The 24,527-nt window shown below is 37.8% G+C and overlaps 1 protein-coding gene across 1 annotated transcript in view; it reads left to right on the top strand.

The window, feature by feature from the left end:
- The first annotated feature begins 6,929 nt into the window (after window positions 1-6,929).
- The window catches only part of L3MBTL3 (L3MBTL histone methyl-lysine binding protein 3), a 68,108-nt gene continuing 50,510 nt past the window's right edge, over window positions 6,930-24,527 (top strand). Inside the window, exons 1-5 of the mRNA XM_029962792.1 lie at window positions 6,930-7,036; window positions 19,447-19,558; window positions 21,724-21,883; window positions 22,869-23,007; window positions 24,301-24,385. Of these exons, the coding sequence (XP_029818652.1) occupies window positions 6,935-7,036; window positions 19,447-19,558; window positions 21,724-21,883; window positions 22,869-23,007; window positions 24,301-24,385 (598 nt within the window). The 5' untranslated portion in view covers window positions 6,930-6,934. The remainder of the gene's footprint in view (window positions 7,037-19,446; window positions 19,559-21,723; window positions 21,884-22,868; window positions 23,008-24,300; window positions 24,386-24,527) is intronic.

Here is a 24,527-nt window from a genome sequence, read left to right as displayed (position 1 = left end):
GGGTGAGGGTCGTGGCCTCTTCTAGGTCTTTTAATTACCTGTGCTTAGCAGCGTGGTGTGTAAGCTTCACAGCGAAAGGCAGCATGAGTTACGTTGTCAGTTTTGTTCTGTTTTCTTTCTAATTTCCTCCGTGTAGCTGAGTGGCATTGGACTGATCATTTTTGCTGTTTCTACTCATGAATGGATGCTAAGTCGTCGGTGCTAAAAATCAGGTGGTGGTGAGCATAAAGCTCATGATACAAAAAGTTCAGCATGTGCAATTTTAGGAAGTAGTCTATGTTCAGGATTGTAACATAGTTTTCTTAATGCAAATTTTAAAGCTGTTTAGGAAACTGGTGCTTTTTACCAAGGAAGTTATCATGTTCCCAGAAGTTTATATGATGAATATCTGTAAGAGAGAAACTCCCTGAAAGTAGTGGCTGAAGGCAGTAAAGCTTTCCACTTTAATCCGGGCCGTGCCAGGTGTACATTTTTTCTTGGTGTTATTTCAGCAACTTTGGCTATGGTCGAGTTGGTCTTCTTGTGAATGGTGCTCTAGTAAAGGTGGCTGAAGCAATGGTCTTGGATGGTGTTTGTTGTCAGCTGGGCAATTGCAGTGAACTTGGGGTTTGTTTGCTATTGTGGTGTATGTTTCCCTCTCAGATTAATGAATTTAGCTAGAGTGTTGCTTTTAAGTTTCAATAACTTTAGAAAATGATTGTGATGACTCTTTTTCTTCTGACTTGTTGAGTTTTATTTCGCGTCACCTATTCTGTGAAGAGAGATGGTTGATTTTTTATGGGCTGTTCAATTTACTGTCTGTGTTTTTTAATACTGCTGTTAAGTGTGATGGTAGGTTGTGAGTGATGGTGTGAGGAGTCAGTGATGAGCTGGCATGAGCCTTACTGAAGAAAGAGATAGCATGTGTGTAGTCATAGCTTGTTAGTGCTCCAGTAGTAGGACTGCTCATTACAGTGGGAGATACCAGCTCTTTATGAATTGGAGAGAAGGGAAAGTCTATACATGCAGAATTGTATTTAGGAGCTAGAGAAGGTGAATTAATTGTTTAAGAACAGCAGAGCTCATGGAAGCTGGTAAGAACTGTCAGATGAGGAAGAGGAGGGTACGACAGACAAAAGGGACATTCAGATGTGTATTGAATTAACTTGGGGTAGAAATTAACAATTTGAAATAGGTCAGGTGATACTTGGTGTGAAGATTCCGTGCATCACAGTTCTTCTCAAGAAGGTGTTTCCACAGGGGAAGGAAGTAGGTACAAATAAAAGCAGAAGTGTTCGGTAACTTTCTGTACCTAGTTCAGGCAATTAAGAGAATTTAAGACAAAACATTTCAGAGTTGTTGTATGCAACTCTTAATCTACTCAGATAATAAATCTTGACTCAGGCCTGCACAGACAGTAACAGAAATAAAGGAGTAATGGTTGCAGAGGAAATACTTATTTGGTGTGAGGTACAGGCTGTTAATAAACAAGAAAAGGTTATGACTGGTAAGTTTCATTAGGTGATGGGATAGCTTTCCTGTTGGGTAACTATTGTTGTTATAGTGTTTTGTGGATATTTGCAAATGAAGTAGTAGAGGAAGGCTGTAACTATTACCTGGTCTCTAGCAATGGTACAGCAGTACCATGTTAGCTTGCTGACAGAGACTAGACTCGAGTGAAGACAGCAAGAACCTCCCTTAGCACAGCATTTTGTAATGCATTTGTGGCCAGATTCTTTCTTTGAGGGGAAAAAGGTTGAAAACCAAAGTATTGGGAACCAGGAGCAAGCACATGCGGTACCCCTGGAGAATCTAACAGTCAGAAATGTAACAACAGATAAAATAAGAGGAAATAATGCTACAGAGACATCAGTAGGAACTCTGGTCCATTTTCTGTTCCAAGTGTTAAGAATGGCAAAGAATTTTAAGCTGGGGTCCCTTTGTGAATTCATAAAAAAGCTATGTATCTTATCTTTAAAATAGCTTACTTGTAATAAACTTCATGAACAACAGGCAAAGTAGTGAAATTTACTCAAACAGCTTTTCAACATGCAGAATAGAAACATGGCAGGACTAGTAAAGTAGTTCCTAAGCAATGAAAAATGAGATTTTGAGGAAAATGTGGAATCTGCAAATACTTCTTTTAATGAAGCATTAAAATAATTGCACCTTTAAACAGATAAAAGAAAAAGCACGTATTAAAATGCGGTGGGTAGCATCAAAGAATTTTACCATTTCCTGACTGTTCCTGTTGTGGTTGTTTTTCTTTAAGTGAAGAATTTGGTGCAAAAATATGAAGGGTGAGAAAGAGGCAAGCATGGAGCGTGCCCAGCTCAAAGAGGGGATTGCGAAGCGAAAAGCAGGGCTCGCCCCGGTGGGTTTACAGTCAATTGGCTTTGCTTTTGCTGTCATTATGAAGCGAGCTTACTACTGTCGGCAAATAGAGGGAGCTTACACTGCAAGGGGTAATTCTGCTTCATGTGGCTTCGGCAGTGTAACAAGTCAGTGCTGGTAGTATTCACATTCTTACATGTTAAATAAAGCTAAGCTGAGTATCCACTTGTCCCCAGTTGTCTAGAAGTTGGTGTATTTGCAGCTCTGGTACACTGAGTTGTTCCCTGCAGATCCATTTTATTTTCCTAATTTACTGGGTAGGGAAAATGTGTCTTTTCAGCTCATGGGTGCTACACCAGGCAGCCTTGGAGATGTCCAAAATAACCGAATACAATATTAGGACAAAAAACCTCATCTGTTGCCTTGGCTTCTGAATACTCATCAGTGCTGGTGTCACCCAGCACTGTGGGGAAGAGGACCCATGGCTCAACTCCATAAGGACATCACCTCCCTTGGGACCTCTTTTTCCCTTGGACCTCACTCTTGGTGTCATTTGCTGAGACCTCCCCTGGCTCTACATGCCCAGTTTTGCTTCTTGCAGGAGCTGTCAGCTGGGGAGACGATCAGTATGGGGCAAACCTGCTAGGCTCTCCTGTCATGGTAGCTGCAGAAATCCTTGATAGTAGAAATAAAAGTACACAGGGATGCATAAAAAGAAAAGGCAAATCATTGCAGACAGGTTATGCTAATCTGGCATAACCAGATGACTGGTGGCTTTACTGCTGAAATCTCTCTCTGCTGCCCAGTGACTGGTATTGAGTTTACCCTACTGGTTAGAAATTGTATGGACATATCACAGTTGGCGTCTTAGATTTTAAAAGTTTGGACAGCTGTCAGGTAGTTTTTTCCAAAGCACTGACTGGAAGAAAGAGTCCTATTACTACTTGCTGATATATTCAGTACATAACCCTATAATTATTTCAAAAACTACTTGTAAGTTTAATTGGCATATTCTATCCTGTTTCTTTGCTTTATATCTTTAGAGAGTCTTTCACCTGATGAAACTATCTCATTTTTAGTGCTGTTACTCTCAATAAGTATTTTTTCTGTGAGTACTCATTTATTGTTGAACCACTTGGTAAAAATGAAGGTTTTTCAAAAGATGTGTCTAATCTTATTTTATATGCTTGTTTATTTAAATGAATTTATTACATAAGTCTAAAACAACATGTTGAAACACTAACATACAGCACACTTCTCTTGTGGCTGTGAAGATTTAGATACAGTTATATCCCTAATAATGGATTTTGGAGATGCTTTTGGATAACGACTGTTCCAAGTTCTTCCTGTTATGTCCTTTCCATCACATCAGATGGCAGTGACAGGCATAAGGACAGTATTGTAGTTACTTTGCCCCATATTCATGTAGCATTTTTACTACTTTTTTGGCAGTGCAACAACAGAAATGATAGCAGATGAAATCATTATGGAAGGAGTTATACTAATTCAAAGAACTGCATCAGAGCTTTAAAAACAAAAATTAAAATGAGTAGATAAGACATTCTTTAGTCTTCTTTGTACTGAGATTTAGATGTGTATATTGCAATGATTTCATCCTTTTTTAATACCTCATTGCCATAACAATTTTATTGGTCTATATCTCCTTCCTCATTATCATTAGTAGAGGAATATAGCTGTATCTTTTATCTGTTTAAACTCAGGAAACCTGGAAACAGATATTTTGTTAAAAGTATTTCCTTTTAGTAAGTTAATTTCTGTCTGCACTGCCCTGTGACCTTTTCATCCCCACCAAGAACACTTCTGAAGGCTGCAGAATGTGAAAAATACAGATTATGCCTTTGACTTTGAGTAAATTTTAAAAGGAAAGCAATAATGAATACCTTATAAAAATTATGTCATTATTGCTGTTTGTTACCCAAGCAAAGTTTCTTAGTTGTAATTAAGTTAGAATTTGTATGGTTTTTGAGACAAATATGCCCTGAACATTTCTGTTACCAATTTTTTATTTACTTTCATGGTTTACACCCTGCTTAAGTAGGCTAGGCTCTGAGGTTTTTTTCCCCCATGTAATTTTCATGTCAATAACAAGAGTGGCACAGTCAGAGATGTCAGCATCTGATGGAGCAGCTGTCCTGTCTTGTGCTCCTTGCTGCATGGTACAGTGGCTGCTGTGAGGAAACATTTCCACGCAGCTTCTCGAGTCTTTTCCTGTCTTCTGTCATGCCTTCTGCTGAACTCATTACAACATGTTTTCTGTAGTAAGTAAACACAGGAGGGTTGAGTGAAGTGTCCTCTAAACAGGACAATAATTTAAGATTACTTCAGTTAATACAGAACACAACTTTGTGTTTGCTTATCCAGGCTAATCTTGGGAAGCTTGTTATACCAACATTCTTAAACCAGCATGTATCATGTCCTTAAAACTTCACTGGTGTCTGGAGAGATCCAATTTTTCAACTACTCCTTAGCGACTTGGGTCTTGTGTTCTCGAGGGAAGGCCTGCACCTCTGCCATCTCCCTGCGGTTCAGTTTGGTGGAAGCCTGCTTGAGTTGGTCTGCTGCAGTGCTTGATAGGCTGGAGCTCTGCAGTGTACTGTGCTCTCAGATCAAGCAGAGATCCCAAGTTTTATTGCAGGAACTGCCCTGAGGTAGGATGGTAGATTTTGTTATGGGAGTGATTTTAAAAGATGAGATCTATGGCTTTGGGGAATTTATCAGTTTGCACTGAATTTGTTTAGATTCATTGAAGTTTTTTAAAATTTTGTACCTTGATGGTATGGTTTTCTCATAGAGAATTACTGAAAGGTGGAGAAGACACATTGAATCATGTGGTTCTTCCTACTTAAAGCTTGTCATATGAAATACATGAAGTTTTCTCAAAGAGCCTTCTGTGAACCCTGCCTGTCATATGAAATGAAGAGGAATGCAGAAGCTTTCACTCTTAGCAGTGGATACTGACTGAGGTCCAGCTCCACTTGTTGATATTGTGTAGTTACTGTAGTGTAACAAAAGTACCCATGGAGTAAGGAGTTGCTCAGGATTTTGAAGAATTCTGCTAGAAATGAGGAGGAAACCAAGGAGAAATACAAGGGAGTTCACACTGTATACCCAAAACCAGAGTAGTATCTGTCCGTAGTGGTGGTGTTACAGTGATTGGTACAATTTTTCTGATAAATACAATGTAAATTCAATTATTTTTCATGTAACAAAGTTAACTAAGCATTTTTCTGTTCTAACTTTCATTAAAATCTTCTGGACGACCTGAGTTTACTTCTGCTTGGTTTGCATCTTTTTCTGTTATCTGTGAGTGATCAAATACCATTTTTTTTTCTTTTATTTGGGGGGGGGTGTGAAAATTCAGGATATTCAGAGAGTATTAATAGATATTTGTAGATTTGGGCAGTGGGACCTACGTTAGAAACTAGATTTTAGAAAACAAGATTAAGCACTGAGGAAGCTCATTATCTATTTGAAAGTTCAGAAGGTTTAAATTTCAAAAAGTTCGGAAAGTGTAAATTTCAAAAGGGACAAGCTTTGACTAATAGTTCACAAACCAATGACAGAGCTAATTTTGCTGCAAATTATTTCATCTGCTAGGCGTAGTGCAGAAGTTCTTCAGAAACAAAATTAATGAGTCAGATTCTACATTGAACAAATGGTAAATCAGGTGCCAGGCCACAGATTTAAAGATTGCTGGGTTTGTGAGAAGTGGAAAGGAAAAGCTGGTGGTAGTCACAACTGGCTGCTAGAAACACCTGCAATTCAGTGCCACTGGTGCCATCTTTGTGGCAGTGACAAGCAGTTGACCAAAGCCAGGAGTCAGAGACAAGTGTGGCATACTTCTGTTGCTTGTGCAGATATTTTACCACAGAAGGGGATGTCCAGATCCACTATTTCTGAACACAATATTTATTTTCTCTCCCTTCACTTTTCCGAAACAGAGGGATCCAGTAGGATCAAGTCTTGCAAAACAGTAGTTTTTTCTGGTGTATATGTGCTTTCCTATGTGAAAATAGATTTTTACAAATGAAATTTGAAGTCTAGTGAAACTGTAGGGAAACAGATAAAGAATATTTGAGTGCCCTGAGTCAGACAGGGAAAATGACAGTTTCAAATTCATTTTGAGATTCTCATTTGAAGTTGAGTAAAGCATTCACGTCAGCATGTTATCCAGTATTAAGGAAATGTGGTTCTGTTAATCAGTCCTTAATTTATTTATTATAGGCATGCACTCATGTCTTGCCTTTCCCAGAACAGATGTTTTTCTTAGGTGTACTTGAAGTATGTTTTCTTCATGTCAATTTACTTGCAGGTTGAAATTTTTCTTTCCTCTCCAATACAACCTCATTGCCTCCTAGTGTGTGAAACAGGTATTATTTTCAAAGTTTTTAAAAGATTTTCCCTTACTTTTATTATATCAGTGTATATTATCACCCTTGTCATCTCTTGTCCACGTTACCAGTGTGCAGAACGAAGCATTTGATACTAATCTGTGAAATGAGTTGGAAGAAATCTGGTGATATAAGCATTAAACCATGTACAGAATTTTCAAATTATTTATTTATTTATTTATTATTTTATTTTTTTTAGTACATGCATCATGAATGAATCTGCCTCTAGTGGAAATGGTCAAGAGTTTGATGTATTTAGTGCAATGGACTGGAAGGATGGCATAGGTACTTTACCAGGAAGTGACCTAAAGGTAAGATCTGTGATTTTTTTTTTTTTTTCTTAAGCAAAATAAAAATGTTAAATGACAAAAGAATGCATTTCAAAAGCTGGTGTGTAGGTATCTGCTTTTATGAATAAAACATGAACCTGCAGTTCTGAGTTAAGAGACTTACGTTTTAGCTCTGGAGTTCCTTGATTCAGTTTATGGTGCTGGCACAGACAACCGACATCCCCGTAGGAAGGCATAAATTAGCACTGCCTCACTATGTAGACAGAAGTAATCAAGTGCACAAAATCCCAAAGAAATCTCAGAAGTGTGAAAATTTAGTCTACTTAAATCATTATATTACTGTATCACTAAGAATCTTCATAGTGTCATTGACTCTCATGGTCTCAATTCTTAGTTCTTTTTATTTCTAAAAATAGTTTATTTTTGCTGTGCTTTTGTCATGTGGGTGCCTAGAAAAAATGAATTAAGTAAGTGCTTCTGAGCTTGGTACAGTTTAGAAATTTGAATTGTATTGGAAGAGTACTTTTAATTATATTTTTCACACTGGTGGTGTTTGAAGTAAATTATAACAATTTTGTTTTGTTTTCAGATTTTTTTATTTATCTCTTACTTTTTACTGTGTCCTCAGAAGGTATCCTTTGCTGTGTTTCCGATTTTGATATTAGAGACTGTCTTGCGCCTATTTCCTGTTGATTAAAATCAATATTTTCATATCGTTCCATTTAGACTAACACTGATGAGGCTTTCTCATAGTTTATTTTTTAAAAGGAATCTCACAAGAAAACGTGGTATTTAAAAGAACTTTATATCTTTTGGTGCCTGATAGGATTTCTATTGTTGAAGTGAAGAGTCAAAAAATGTTTGAAATTCAGGACAGACATGTTGCAAATGTGTTTTTGTGTAGGTGTTTCGTAAGTTGCTTTTGTTTGGTTTTTTGTGTGTTTGGTTTTGTGTTCATTTGAGTTTTTTTTTAATCACAGAACAATAGAATAAATTCACGGAATAATTTTCTTTGCAGGGGACTTCAGGACACCACCCAGACTAGGTAACCCAGACCTCAGGGTCACCTCAGGGCGAGTTAGATCAGGTTGCTCAGAATTTGGTTATCTCCAGAGTTTGATACTGCAATCTCTCTGGGCATTTTTATATACTTATAGTAATTTTTTCCTTTTATGAATACTTTGTTGGAATTTCCACTTTTGTAGCCTGTGCCTCTTCCCTCTTGTCCTTTTACTGTGTGCATCTGAGAAGAACCTGGCTCTATCTCCTCTATAACCTCTCATTAACTACTGGAAAACAGCAGTAAAATCTCTCCTTGTCTTCTTAAGACTAAACAAATGGCTTCACTCAGCTTTTCCTTGCATGTCACCTGCCACAGTCCCTGCTTGTTTTGGTGGACTTGCTCCAGTATGTCAGTGCCTTTCTTGTACTGGATGCAGTAGCCTGCATATGGTCTCATCAGTGTTAAACAGGGAGGAATAATCTGTTCCCTCGTTCTGCTGGCTGCCCTCTTGCTCAGGCAGCCTTGGGTGTTCGTGGCCACTTTTGCTACCAGGGCACATTGCTGACTCCTGTTCAACTTGTAGATTTTCTGCAGAGCTGCTCTCAGATAGTCAGCCTCTGGGCTGTAGGAGTGCATTCAGATGCTCTCTTCCAGGTGCAAAGGCCTTGTGTCTGCTTTGGTAGACCTTCCTGGTATCTTGTTAGCCAGCTTTCTTCAGCATGTTGAGGTCTATCTGAACAGCAAAGCTGCCCATCAGTTTATCAGCCATTCCCTTCAATTTGGTGATTTGATTTTGCTGCCCGTATACACAGAGAAGCCTTTTTTGTTGGTTTTGCTAGTTTATTCTTTGGCTGAACTTTGGATTTCCTAATTCCATTATTGTACACTACAGCAATATCATCATATACCTTGTCTGTATAAAGTTACTTGTTTCACATTCTGCTTACCTTCCTTTTCTTTTGAAGTCAGGAGTCCCTAGTTCATTTGTGTTCACCTTCATCCACATTTGCTTAACTTCTTGCACATTGACACGCATCATTCTCCTGGTGTGAAGTCCCTGGAGAGGGAGACAAATTTCCTAGGCCTGTTTACCTTTTAAAGTGGTCTCCTGTATGACCCCACCAAGCAGATCTCTGAACAAACCAAAATATGCCTCTTCTGAAGTCCAGTGCTGCTGTTTCAGTGTTTGTTTTGCTGACTATTTTCAGAATTTCAGACTTCACTATCTTATAGTGATAGCCAAGACTATCACCAACCTCCACATCCCTGAACGCTGCTGTATTTTTGTAAAAAATGTCAAGGCCTTACAAATTTCTTTCTAATTTAATAAGCAACATTATGTGAAAGGCAACCATAATATTGAAATGTTTGAGCAATACAAAAGGGAACAATGCAGGAAAGTATAATAGTCTCATATAAATCACAGGTTTGTGCTTTGTTCAGTTGTGGTTACCCTATGTCAAAAGAAACAAAACAGAAGCAAAGGTTGAGTAATTAATTAGTAGAGAAACGGGAAAGTTCCCATGTAAAGTGAGGGAAGGGACTGGGAAGTGTAGCTCAGGGTAACTTCAAGAAACCACATAAGAGGATTCTTAATGATGTCCTGTTCAGGAAAGCATGAGCTTAATTTTAAGGCTGCTCTTCTATTTATTTGTTTATTTATTTTAATTTGGAAACAACCATGCATTTGATTTTTAGAGATTCTTTCTTTGATCCATGCATTAGGGAAGGCGCAGTCAGAGCTGCAATAGTAGTCTACTCAGAATAATGAAAGATACAGAGTATTGACCAGGCAACTCCTTCTCTTTGGGTTATTGTTCAGAGGTTTTTTGTTTGTGTTTTTTTAAATACAGAAGCAAGGGGTTACTGGATGAAATTGAAATGGAACCACTTTAAGACTGACTGAAGCAAGAATGTTTTCCAACAATGCCAAATTAGCCTCAGGATGTAGCTGGACTAGAGAGCATTAAGAGTCAGTAAAAGACTAGATGTTTACATAGAGACCAAAATAATTTGAGCTGTTAGAATAGTAAGGATTTTTAAGCTTTTATGATAATTGTGACAACTCATATTTCAGGACTGCTTCTAAATATTGATGGCTAAAAGGGTGACTAAGCACTTGAAACTATAAATGTGATCATGGAAGATATGTTATGCTCTTTGTGAAATTCTCAGAACAGAGTTTATGTGGATGATTTACCAGAACTGTCCTGATCACAGATTATTTTACTGTTTTGTCCTGAACCTAAAGTAAATGGCCTTACATAGCAGTAACTTCTTGTAAGCTTGCATGTAAGCTTTCAAAAATCATAATAGACTTGTTCTAGCCTGTAATAGTCTTAAAACTAAAGGTATCAAACCATTGCCATGTATTTACATTGAAATGCAGTTGAAAAATCTGTGAAAGCATGTAATAGCAAAATACAGAAATCCAAATATTCTATTTTGACAGCTTGGTAATACAACGTCTGAGGAGTTTTATAACAAATAATAAACAATAGCTGAACTATTCATTGCAGACAATGTATTGCTCAAATTCTTACATTTAGTGTTTTCTCTTCCTAAAATGTTAGGGGAAATTGTCTGTGAACACTCAGATTTGGTAAACTTAAGAGGATGTTTTAAGTTAAACCTATGCCATGTTGAAATGTTACTTTTTAATATAGACATTTTTTTGGGGAGTTACCTGCTTGAAGTCCTTATTTTTAGTCATGTAAGTCTTGTGGCATTTGCTTCTCTTTACTGCTTGCATGTGAAGTTTCATGCTTGTTTTAACATATGCATGTTTTAAGAAATCTCTTTTCTTGTGTACTATATTAGTATCCAGCCTGAGATTATCAGGCAAGTATATATGAACAACCATTCTTTTGAAGAACCACTTCATTTTTGTGAATATAAGTTCCTGAATAAATAGAAGTTGGTAAAAACCTATTGTAATAGTGTAAAATGTTTCTTGAAACATTTAAAATTAACTTTTCTCAGTATTTTCTTATCATTGCTTAAATCTAAATCATGATACAGAAGAACAGCTAAATCAGAAATAGAAACTTGCATTATTTCTTTTTGTTATGAAGTCCTGGGGGCCGTTTCATGCCTACCAGACTTCACTGATAACCTGCACCAGGGGGCACTCACTTCCCAGTCTAATCAAAACAAGGGAGCCAAATCAGATACCAAATCTCTCTTCTCAGCCATACTGCTATCTCTTATGCCTGCATCTGTTTCTGCATTGGTAAAATGCTGAAAATGTTCTTCCATGATTTTGCACAGTGTTAATTGTTAGTGTTTTGTCACTTGTAGCTGGAGGAATATATTCTCATACAGAGTTTGTTAAAAATCTTCAGCAAATAGCTAATGCTTCTTGAACACTGCTTTGAGCATGCTGTGTGAGAGATAAATAGTGAGTAGTTGTAGAAAATGCTTCAATTTCAAATTACACAGGGAATAGGGAGAATTAAAAATTGTGCAGTATGATGGACCGAAGACTGAGAACAAAAATGTTAGCGCCGTATATTAGTTCTTTCAAGATGTTTAAATAAAACAGAAAACTTGAATTCCAGTAGAATTTAAAATAGTTTACAATTTACAGAATGCCTTCATGTGGCAGGCTAAGTAATGTATGCTCATCTGAAAAACATCAGTGCTAACCAGTTACTCTGCATGGTGTGAATGTAAATGTGAAGTACTCCTCTTTTCTCTCTCTGTCTTTTTTTTTTTTTAAATCTCTGTGCTGAGTGCACACAGTAACACCATGGCTTCAAGATTTAAATGTACTCATTAAATTGAAAAAGCTGTAATAATTTACAGTCACTTCCTACTGCAGTGACAGAAGTTTATGAAGTACTTCTTAATGCGTTTTCTAGTGCTGTGTTTGGAAAGTGAGCAGTAATATACTACCTGGACTGAATTTTGGTCATTATTTGCAGCTTGCAAATTGTGGTTGAACATAAAGAAAAAAAATTAAAATTTGATGATGGGGAAATTAGCCTGTAAATAAAGTTGGGCAGCAGATATTGTAGGAAACCAACTATAATAGTGGAACATGAATGGTGGAATAATGGTCAGTGGTGTTTGGTGTTTCCAGCTGTGCTGTAAAGGACAGTGATTCAGAGTGCTGTGTTTCTCGGTGCAGGGGTGCAGCAACTCAAGGCAGTAAAGTACATCCTTCCACCTGCCTTTTATGAAATTGTGTTGAAGCTTGCTTGAGATAATTATGATTATGAGAACAACTTATTTCTCTTCTCACATTATGAAAATATCAGTAGGGTCTCAGGCGATAAGTAAGTGCAGTGCTTTTTCAGTGCAAAGCTGTTTCTGTTCTCACACAGTGGCATGTGCTGTACTTTGAGTCTGGGAAAGTGTTTCTCTCTCAGGGAGAGTCCTTGAGGGTGTCCACAGGAAATATCGACTACCGGGAACTAGTTAAATCACTGCCTACAGTGGGCAGGTGCTGTTTCAGAGAGAAGGTAGATTCCCTTCAGGGAAGGTGGTAAGGAGTAGTGCAGAAAACGGAAGGCAAAGTAGACAGGACTTTCTCTGACCAAGTGTGAGCTGCCGCAGATGTACCTAGTGGCCTGGTCTTTTCCACATGAAATTGAATTTATTATGTTGCAATCTAGTGCAATTAATTAGCTCACGCTGTGCCTCATTACCATATGTTCTCGGTTAAAACTTTGCATTGTCATAAGAGTCTACCTTATTTAAGAAAAGAAAGACCAAAAAGGAAATTTCACTATTAAAATTGTTAAAATTCCAAAGCCAAGAAATGCTGCATTTAGATCTTTAATTGGGTTTCCTCATGTGTAGTCATGGTAGAGTCTTCCATTAAGTTATCACATGTTATTTTACCACAAAATCTGCTGATCATTTGCTGTAGATGCTGTTAAACATGTAAATAACTAGGCAGAGGGTTTCGGGGTGGAAAAGGGATAGTTTTGTGATTAGTGCTGGTAAATCCCACATAAGAAAGCTTCGCACTGCACTTGCTTCTACCACAGCCTTCCTGTGCAGTGCTGAACAACTCACTGGAGCCAAAATTTTGGCAGATAGCCATTCATTTCTTATTTGTTGCTAGCTTGAGTTCCCCATGAGATATCAGCGTTTTGTATGTAGAAATATTCTGGCCAACATAATTCAGAGCCAGTTTTGCTTTGTAGGTCAACTTCTGGATCAATAAGCGTCATCTTGGCAGACCTTGACTTCTGGCTCTGTTGCTGATTTATGTGTCACCTTAAGAAAGTCTGTTTAGCTGCAGTTTCCTACTCAAGTGGAGATAATAAGGCAGACTGAGTTTGCAGTGCAGAGAAGTCATTGAGAAGCCCTCTGGTACTGAGATAATTCTTGAGCACTTGGAGTGGGATGGGGGGGTTTGGAAGAGCCTGAGGAGTGTCTAAGAATAAAATAGATAAACCTTGCTGCAGACAAGACTGAGGTATTGGTGGTTTGCAGGGGAAATGTCAGTCTCTCTTGCTAGAGGTATATATTTTCTGATGATATACCTAAGCTTTCTGTTCAGAAGAAATGAGTGAATGTTCCTATTATTTTTATTTTTGGAAGGATATAATTTAATAGTAATCCCTTCCTGCTTGTGCCTGCCCAGATAGGAAAAAACCTTTCCTTCTATCTGGGAATTGCTCTCCTTCATTACTTCAGGATTAGCTTATCACAGTGTTACTGAAGCATCTTAAAATCAATCTGATATTGGTGGAAGTGCTTGACTTTCTTGCTGACAACATCATTCCAGTGAGTGGGTCTGGCCCTGCCCATTGGTTGTGGTGAGGAATTTATTCCCTGCTGATTATGTTTTAGGGAGCCCTAGGTACCCTGGGATCCTACTTGAGTTGTTTGTCTTTTGCCATACTTGCAGAGTAGTAACGTGCAGGCAGGATCCCTTCTCATCATTAAAGGAAGGGAATACTCAGGTGCAGGAACACATTTCCCTGATCTTCTCTATCCCTGAAAGAGTAAAAATTTTGTGTCGAGGCAAGCGTAAGGGGTTACATGTTTACCCAGTGCTTTAAAATAAGATGGGAGCAGAGGGATAAAGAGCTAGGAAAAGGTTTGTTTTTGTTGGTTTTGATTTGGGGTTTTTTTTTGGTAAGTGGCTGAGAACAGAGATTTTTGTTTCAGGAATTACTTTGCACTGTATTGTAACAGTGATTTCTAGAGTGCCTAAAGCTTTTTTAGGTATGTTCTTTTTGTTGTTTGTTTGTTTGTTTTTTTAAAAAACTGTCATTCTGCTTTCAAACCATGTAGAGTAAATAAGATTGGCTTTACTGCTTGAAGAAAGTATAAAAATACCAACAACTGCCTCATTTTTCTGAATGCTGTCCAGCCCCTGCCTGGGGCAGGGGTTCTGTGGAGAAAATAGTATGTGATTGTGCATGTAAAGACTGTATCCACACAAAGAGAAGAGGGGACTGGTTGAATCGACAAGCTCTGGCATTTAATAACTTATTCGACTTAAGTAATGTATAAAAAGTAGTTTGACATGTAGTGGGATGTGTTTGGACAATGCAATGTCTGTAGCTGACTCCTTTACTTTAAAGAGGGGAGAAACTGTAAAATGCTAGAAAAGCTCTGATTTATCTGAGCAGCCCCATGGAAACCACTGTGATTAAATGGTGATTAACATCAAGAATGATGATAACTGTTTGCTAACCAGAGGTCAGAGTGTAGTTCTTGGCTTATATCGCTGGAGTCTCAGGTGTCAGTCCTCTGGACAAATTGCTTTGTAATTCTGCTACTTTAAGTTTAGCTACTTCATAGGCATAAAGAACATTCATGCAATTTACTTTTTGGATAATAAAAATTTTGCAGGTTTCTTCTAAGCTAGTCTACGATTACACTGTTGTGGGGTCAAGATATGTTTTGTTGCTGAAGTTAATGTCAGAATGCAGCAACAATTGTCCTTATTGCAATGAACTCTTTGTCTTTATCTTGCCCAGTAGATGGTAGTGTTGGCTAATTTTTAATTTATTTTAAAGCTGTGCATTAACATATGTGGGTTTTTTCTTCTTTTTTGGTCCTTTGCATTTCAGTTGTTCGTCCTTTTTCTTCCTTTGTATTTGTCTGTTCTCCCAAATAATAATTTTACCTTTTATAAAATGATAACAACTCTTATTCTGATTTGAAATCTGTAGGAACTGATGAGATGCTCTACACTCTTAAGAGGGCACAGGTAACAGCAAACATTGATAGTCTGGTCTTTGTTGCTCTGAGTTAGACACATTCAACAGTGAGGACTTAATTTAAAACTGGGATGTATATATTTGTTCCCAACAGGTTTGAGTTTGAGAATTAATCTGCAATATGATAGACATTTTGCATTGTTTTAAATTTTTTTTAATCCCACATAGAGACAAGTACTCAAGAGTATTTTTATGAAATATAGAGAAAGATAACTGAAAGCCCTTTTAACACTTAATTACGCTGACATGAAACTACAGAGCGTCTTCCAACCAGCATAATAAGGCAAAGAACTTCCATTAGAAATAGAAGGAGAGACACTAGAGGAGAGACAGCAGCAGTCCACCTTTGGTGTTCTGCTTAGTCATATTCACTGGGAGAACGGATTTCCGTGGTTCAGCATAGCACATGGTGGGCAAACCCAGGCTGAACAAGACAGGCTGAACAAGAAGAAATGGAGCACCATTTTCATAAGAACAGAAGAACTTTGTGCTTAGCTAGTAAAATCAAGTTTGAGGGGGTACATAATTCCTTGCTTTATCGTATACTGAGAAAGTAATTAAGTGTTAGGGTACTAGAGCTGTGTAATCCATAGGGTAATGTTGGCTTAAGAAAAAATGGGTATAAACTGACTATGAATACATGGAAAGTAAAACATGAAAGGTGTTTTTTCAAGAAAGAAATGTAGGAATGGACTTGCAGTAGAGACACTGGTAACAGAAAATCTGACCAGTTCTCCATTACAGCTGAAACTTTTTTGGGATATTTTGTGTGATAGTGTTGCCTGCAGTGGACAAAGGCTTCATATTAGTGACTTAGGATAGATATTCCAGTCCTGTGTAAATTTTCATGCAATTATTTTTTTGAAAACGTTTTTTGATAGTAATTTTGGTCCCTGTAGAAAAACTTAGTATGCGGACAGACACAATTGGTTCAGAAAGTATTTATAGTGTTTGATTGTTAAACCTTGGCTTCCCTCAATGTGTTTGTTATCTGTTGAATGAATATTAAAATGTTCCTGGAGATAAAATGTTCCTGGTAGATAAAATCAACAGTCATATAAGCTGAAGTTTTAGTATATCAGGGCATTGTTTCCTGAGAACGTATGAAAATGTATCTCAGGTCTGAATGGAAGGAATCTTTTTAATGATGTTTAAATGGAAGCTACTGGTTTTGATCCTTGTGGAAACTGCAGATAAGGCAGCTAAGTAAGTTCTGTGTTGTATACTTAGCCACTAACAGTTGGACTTGTCCTGCCAAGTCAGTTACAATATATTTGTGTTAAACAAATGGCAATTATGTGAACATGTGTATTTTTGCCCTTGTTGCTCACCTGTATGTGAAACTTCGTAAGTTAAATTTTCTATCCAAATGTTATATTTTTTCCTGTTTATCTTACTGTGGATTTGCTCAGAAAAGCTGTTGAGGTTTCTTTTTCTTCTTTTTTGCTCTTTGATCTTTTAAGACCGTTGGCTCCCTTGAGTGGGACGGAGAATTATCTTAAGAGGTTATGTAAAATTTGCAGACAGGCATTTGACAAAAGTCAAGTGGATGAAATTCATACCCAACAAGCCTTATAATTTATTCTCTTTAAAACACCGAAGTGACAAAAGTCAGTCTTCTTTGTGAATTTATTTATAAAGTACTTGGTAATGGTCTGACTTTGTTTCTGTCAATGAGAATTTTACTGTTTGATGCAGTGAAGGCAGATTTAAGGAAAATCCCTCCAATGCAAATTTATATATTTACTTAAGGAGTTTTGTGATTTGAAAGCAAATTTTTACTTCTCAGAAAGCTATGGATCCATCTTCAGAAGTTAGCTCAATTACACTGTTTCTTTCCCTCTATGTCACCTGCTATGAAATTGCAGACTGTCAAGACACCTAGGGAAGTGTATGGGAGAACTGTTCTTACTGTATTTTGGCTTGGAGGAAATATTATGACAGAGCCTTTACTTCTAGATTTTTTGTTGCTTACTTCTGAGGTAGAAGAGACTTACAAGTATGTTGAATTTTTTCATAGGCACATAAACTACCATTAGCCTAGATTTTTTTTTTTTTTTGACATGCTTCCAACAGTAGACAGTAGTTGACGTGTTCCTCTGACAGCTCTTATCCTATGATGGCTTTGTGCAGCATGCTGCTTTGTACATCTGTTTATCCCGTTCTTAAGCAATTAACCTTTATTACGAGTTGTTAGGTTTTTTTCCTCCCCAGCTAAAACTGGAGTATGACTACCAGGTCGGAGACATTGTTCTGGTTAGCCACTAAAAGCTTGGTGTGCACCTTAATGCTGACACTGTAGCTGGGGAAGTAGGGAGCAAAAGCAGATGTGAATTCAAATTTGCATGCAAACAGGGGCTGGAGGCTTCTGACTGATAAAGGGGAGGCTGCAGGCAAAACCAGGAGTTACAGTGGTCAATGAGTGGCCCAGTAGGACTGTTGTGCCCTCCCACCTGCTAAGGCAGTAGCAAGTTGTTACTCTCCATCACTGAGACCAACTTAGTGTGGTGGCCCAACTGTTGAAAAGCTTCTTCCTTAATGGTTTGGTTCTTGCTACCATTAACATCCTCCAGTGAAAGAGTAGCTGGGAGCAGCCATCCCTGCAGTCATCTGTCTTCCGTTGCTTGGTGCCTATCAGTCAGCCCTTCAAAGCCAGAAGGGCATCCACCTGTTGCAGAGGCAGCAAAGCACCAATAGCAAAAAGGAGCTTAACCAAAATAGGAGCAAGACTGGGGTGCGTAAGTCAGCTGTAAGACACAAGGATCCTCTTCTGGATGGTAACTCTACTGCTTTTCTTTGAGTGAAACGGCATGAATGTCTGTACACAAACTGGAGTATGAGCACGTGGTGTTTACTGCATTTGGTCGCATTTTGAAGTTGAACTCATGGTCTTTCAGTCCAGATGGATTTGTCAACAGCTTGTCCATACTTTCATACCTATTGTGAGCATAGCTGATCACAAATAAAAATCTTGGCTCCAGATGTCCTATGACTGTGTGAGGGCCTCTTCTTCCTCTCCCTTCCCTCAGCTTCTTATTTCTTAACTGTTCACATTCCTTAGGACCTGTTGACTCTTTGCAAAAGCTGAGGCTGGAAGGACTGTATTAGTGAAAGCACACTACTGTGGTATGTACATTATGGGGCTCACCTTTGCTTTCAACCAGAACAGCTTATTTTCAGTACTGTACCATAGTGGGGTCCAAAGTGAGTGGGAGCGATTCATTCGACAGCCTCTGCAGGCATGGAGAGGGTCAGTGTTGAGCCAGGCAGTTGTTCCCCTTCTCATTTTCCCCAAGGTAAAGTTGCCTGACCAGGGAAAAATAGGCTTCATGCCACTGACTTGAAGGAGTATTCTTTTCAGTGTGTGCTGCGGAGCTTTGAAAGCCACTCTCAGACATCATTTTCCCTGTTGAAAACTGTTGGTGAGAATACCTTACTGATACAGACCCGTTCTGTGGCAAAGACACCTCTTTGCTGTTCAGAGCAAAGGACCAGGGACAAAACACTGCCTTGAGTTGAACCCATGTAACCAGCTGGGCCTGCAAACCACATAGTGATTAGGAAGCTGAAGTTATTTTCATGTGGTAGTGCTGTAATCACTACTACATTGGGAAGAAACTTTTCTTCTGGCAGCAGGATGGCTTATAACTCCTGGTGCTCCAGTGTAAGCACAGCATGAGGGGTATTGTTGAGCCTTGCTTCCGACTTACAGTAATATCACATTCAGCATGTAATTAAACAGCTCGTAAACTGCCTTGAGATGTTTGTTTATGTGCAGTTTATAGTGGAGAAGTACTGTGTTTTTGGAGGATGCTGAAATTTCTGTGCTCTGAAGCATTCGGTATGTGATGTTCAGTTCCCGTTTCCTCAGAAAAAATACTCAGTATCTGAAGTGCATTTTGCTGGCAATAAAAAGCATACAGTTAGGGGATGTTCCCATGAATTTGTGTTGCCGATTTTTTGATTTTTGTGTGTAAGATAGATATCTATCTGTATGTGGAGGCATCTCTATCAGTATCTATTGCAAATAAATATTTTTAGGTACTGAAATTACATTATGCTTGAAAGAAACAAGAATGGCTTGTTTCAGATTCCATGGGGATAAGTAGAAACACATAGAAAATAGGCAATATGTTGAGGACACCATGTAAAAACTGTATTGGTGAATGGAAGCAGACACTCCAAGAGACTTTTGGTAAATTTTTGCTGTGCTCTATGCCATTTGTTTTATCTTACAGTTTAGAGTCAATGAATTTGGGGCCCTGGAAGTGATTACAGATGAAACTGAAATGGAAAGTGTTAAAAAGGCAACTGCTACCACAACCTGGATGGTTCCAACTGCTCAAGAAGGTCAGTTAAGAGGCAGTAAACATTTTTTGTGGTAGACCGTACTTTCTTTAATATATTAACTTTTCTTAAAGTTTTCCCCCTCCAAATAAAAAAAACAACTTACTTGCTTTAATGGACAGAGTATCTCTGGTGATGTTACCTGTTTCTTGGCATGTGAACGCATTTTAAGTTAAAAGGAAATAATTCCACTGTTAAACGTCTGAAGTTCAATTACAACCACAGTTTCTCTTAATGGTAACTTTTTCTAAATTTAAAATCCATATTTTTCCTCTATTTAATTAGCAAAATAGTAAATTTCTTTAAATTATTGAGAATTTTGTGGAGGTAATTTTTGTTGAACTGGTTCTCCAGACTGTTCACAGACTTTACTAGAGTTCATTTGTGACTAAAGTACTGTGCACTGCAAACTGCCTTCACATGATATTGGCTGCTGCTCAGCTGCTACCACCTATGTCAGTGTTAGATGTGCAGTGTGTATCTGTGCAGCCTTGCTGCTGCTGACTGTGCTTTTTTACAGTATTAAAAGAGTGTAGTAACAGTTTGTGTTTTATCTTGAATGGTAAAATTCTAATAATTTTAGTACCGGTCTACCAAATAAGGTGTTTCCTGGATTTAAAATACTGGTGAAGGAAACACCTGTTCTGTTCAAGGAAAGTTGGTTTACATGATCATAAATTATAGCAATCTTGTTACACTAACTCCAGTAATTATGGAGCAGCATGAATGAAAATATCACAATTGGTTTTGCGATTACTTACAACTACCTAGTTTTTTTTCCCTGTTGATACTGTGTTTTAACAATTTTCTTTTAAAATACACATTCTGTAAGTCCTTTGAAAAGCAGACTTCACAATTTTTGTTTAATAATCATTACTATAAGCGTGAGAAGTGAAGTCAGTGAAAGCTTTCCTTTGCTACTCCCTCACCATTAAATCATAATTGTCACGTGACTTTTGTGAATAGGTGAATCATTTACACCAGTGGGAAAGTAGTTTGGGCCCCCTCTGTGAGGTCTGAATCTTCAGACCGCAGCAAATATGTTCTGTAGGTCTGTATCCAAGGCAGTGATAGTTATTCCAGTTTCAGATCTGCAGTGAGAGTAGCAACATTGTGATAGTGTAGTAGCACAACAGATTCTCTCCTCAGACTGAGATCACAGTTACCTATGGTAAAGCAGGCAACTGCATCCCTTACAAACCTAACAAAAAATAGTGTTTCTACTAAATTAAGGTGTATTTATGGACATGTAAGTATACCAAATAAGCATTGTGCTTCTACCTTACATTGATTAATTTAGTGCTCCCCAAAAATAAAAATATTGCTAAAATTTTCCGTTGTGAGAGGAAATAATTGTTTTGAACCACTAATGATGCTGGTGTGTAAATATAACACGTATATTATATATTCTTCTAGGGGAGATATTCTGTATTCAAGTGTTCATTTGACTCTGCTTTCAAAGGCAGTAAAGTGCTTAAGCAAAATAAGTAGTTTGTGATTGAAATTTGTCTTTTGGGGAAGTGCAAAGACAATGACCTGCTCTAGAAGCTGGAGTACTTGACACAGTGCTTCATACCTGCTTGTGAGAGAAAAAAACCTGCATCCTTTCCTAGGCTACATTTCTGTTGTGAGGAAATTGTAGCTTAGGATGAGTGAGTTACTTAGTATTTGAAGATTGCTTTGTTACAAGTTTAGTGATTTTTCACTTCTGGTAGGCCTCAGGCAGGTTGAGCAATAGCTAGTACTACGAGAGACTAGAGTGTAGTCAGTGATTTGCTTTCAGAAATAAGTTCACCTAATGAAAGATAACTCCCCCCAACCATTTTTTCCCAAGTATAGGTCAAAAATGAGGCACATCAGCAGGAGATGAGGTCATGGACTCTGAGCAGTGATGACTGTCGGCAGTCCTTCCACGAGTAGCCACATGAAGCAGTGTCAGTGTGCCACTGTAACAGAATCATATCAGTGGATTCCTCTCTCATGTTGCAATATGAAAACCCAACTTGCTTGTCAGTAATATGGATTCCATACAAACACTAACTCCTAGTTCTTCGTTCTGACAAGAGTGGTGTGGCTGGCATTTTTCTGTTTGCTTGGCATGGCCTGCAGAGGATGGTTGGAAATGTATCACCTCTACCTAAGTGAAGTTAACTTTTGTCATTGTGCAGCCTTTTCAGAAAAGACAGGGATCCCCACAAGGTTGAAGGAAACTGCAAAAGTGGATGGACTTGTTTTCTGTGAAAACTGTTACCGCTATGGTACCTTAGAAGAATTTGTTCCTGAAGGGAAATTTTGCAGCCAGAAATGTGCCCAGCAAGTAAAAAACAAGTAGGTGCTATAATAAAGCATAGAAACAAAGAATTTGACATAATATAAAAGTGGTGGGCAAAGGGAGGTATTAAGTAGCTGTGTTTTGGTGTCTTCATTAGTTTAAAATGTTCTTTCACTGTTTTTCGTGTAAATGCCTTAACAACATTTGGTTTGTCTAACAGTGATGTTGAAGGCAGTCTTTTTTGCTCGTTGTGCTATGTTCTGCTGTGAGATGCAAACAGTGAAACAGTCTATCAGATGCATGAATCAATGTCAGACTCCCACCTTGTTTCATAGTCATCAGAATTAAGCTAATCAGTAAAGAGATAGTTGGGGTGGTAAGTTAACTATAATAATTAAGTGCAAGAGCTGTGTTATAGATGACAGTGAGTGAAAACATGAGCATACTGTAGTTTCTCAGTTCCTTTTTTTTTTTTTCAGCTAATGCAGTTCATCTCATCATAAAAACATGTTTGTGTTAGTATGTCCATTCTCTATTGCATATTGCTACATTATGGCAGGTTTTAACATGTGTGATTTTCTGCACTTTCCTTCATTTTTAGCTAATTGCTTCAAAGTTTTCTGTCCTGATTCCTTGTTTAGCAATTTGTACAGTCACATACCAGCTTTCTCCAATTGGATTTGTCAGTCTTAACAATTACCTTTCCTTTCCTCTCTGTAAACTGCCCTACAGTCCTAAACATTTCACAGTTTGCTTCTCCGGGAGATTTGATGATACATGGGAAAAGACACACTGTTTAAAACATGCAGAACTTGTTCAACATAAGCTGTCAGCTTTCTTTTTGCAGTTGCTATTGTGTGTCTTTCAGATTAATTCTTTTGACAGATGTAATTTTCAGTAGGATTTCTAAGAATATATTTGGTATAATACCATGAGACCCACAAATACTTGACCTTCAGATTTACTTGCTTTTTACTTGATTTATGAATATTAGAAGTGGAATAATATTAGCTTTGTGTCATTGTGTTACTATTGTAATAGAGAACCAAAGGAGGAAAATCTCAGCATGGAATGCAATGGGGAAGATGATTCTAAAGGCATTCGGAAGAGAAAATCAAAGTTACCTCTCAAAGAAGAGTCCCGGGATAATGGAGAGAAGAAAGAGAATCCCGATGAAATTGTTAGTATGTGTAATAAACCCATTCCTGCAAGTATTTTGGTGCAAGTTTGCCTTATATTGCAATGTCAGTAACTTCGTCAGTCTACAAAAAGAAGTGACTGAATCTCTATTTCAGAACCACAATAAGTAGTTGGTTCATTTACCAATTTAATTATGTCTCACCAATAAATTGTAATTGTTGACAATGAACTGATAAGAGATGTTATCTCTTTTCCCTGCTTTTTTAAGAATATAACAAAAAGAATTTAAAGGAAAAATTATGCTAACCTAGACTTGCCATGTCTTCAGCATGGAAAAACAGGAGTACATATTTCTCAACACTTGTTACTTTGTCACTCTGCACATGAATAAATAACTATAGACTAAAAATTTATTTTGCAAAGAAAGTTACATTACAGTTAAGAAGGGAATACTTTGGATTTTCTTAGTGTAATTTGCCTTAGAAAATCACAGCCAAATATTTGGTTTTCTGTTGTATTGGAGTGTAATGTGCTTTGGGGCATATTTTTTTTCCTTTGGGATTTGTTCTTCTTTTTAGAAAAAACCACAGTACCTTCCTGTAATGTTTTTTTTCCTGTAATATTTGTTTTCTTCTGAATAGCTGTAACACTACTGGAAGGAGCACAGTTTTGAGGGAGAAGGGAAGAGTTCTTTATCTGCCAGATTGTCAAAAGGCTGAAGACACTAGAGTTTTCAGAAGGGAATTTGCAGATCCCTGTATAGTAGTATATTAGGCAAAAGTCAGAGGATACCTTTTTTGCCTCCATGCATCTGCCCTCCCAAATGAGTACTTATTCCATTCATCTGTTTGAGTGCTCACAAAACTGTTAATACGCAAACAGTGAATTAAAGAAAATGGATTGATCCTTTTTACATTTAATAAAGCAATTGTACAGTTGAAAAACGAATGGGCTAAAGCGTGAGAGGTTTTCCTTTCAATTATTTTGGAAGCATAAGCATATTGAAGATACTGTTATTTATCAGTGTCTCAGTGAGGCCTGCTGAAGGCTTCATGATCTGTCCCTGGTTCAGGCAAGGCTGACTGGCTGAGTGGTGGGTGCTGAGAGTCCTTCTGTCTGTCACGCTCACTGTGTTCGCTGTGGTTTGTCACTGATGGCTCACTAGCTTTGATTAGACATCTGCAGGTTTGTTTGAGGTAGGGGGGAGCTAGGTCAGTAGCCATTTAAATTAAATCACAGTTTAACCTTTGGTGTCTCGAGTTTTATTGTACCTAGCCTTCTAAACTAATGGGGTTACTGTACTCTTTTTTTTTTTTTTTTTTTTCTAATTTAGGAGGACAAACCTGAAGGAAGGATCTTGAGAGTCTCACAGAGAGCCAGGAGAAAAAGAAAAGGGGAAATAACAGTTTTGAAACAAAGTAAGTTAGATTATGAAACAAAAATTATCAATTCTTTAGGTAATACTTATCTCTTATTGTGAATTACCAGCATTGTTTCACTGAATTTATATTCCCTATTTAATACTTTTTTTTCAGTTCTGTAAAAAGAGAGTGCCAGTGT

Source organism: Manacus vitellinus, unplaced genomic scaffold, assembly GCF_001715985.3.
Source record: "Manacus vitellinus isolate BGI_N305 unplaced genomic scaffold, ASM171598v3 scaffold_4_pilon, whole genome shotgun sequence".
NCBI classification, from domain to species: Eukaryota; Metazoa; Chordata; class Aves; order Passeriformes; family Pipridae; genus Manacus; species Manacus vitellinus.
The sequence above is the reverse complement of the archived record's forward strand: the minus strand, read 5'-3'. Positions and strand labels throughout refer to the sequence as shown.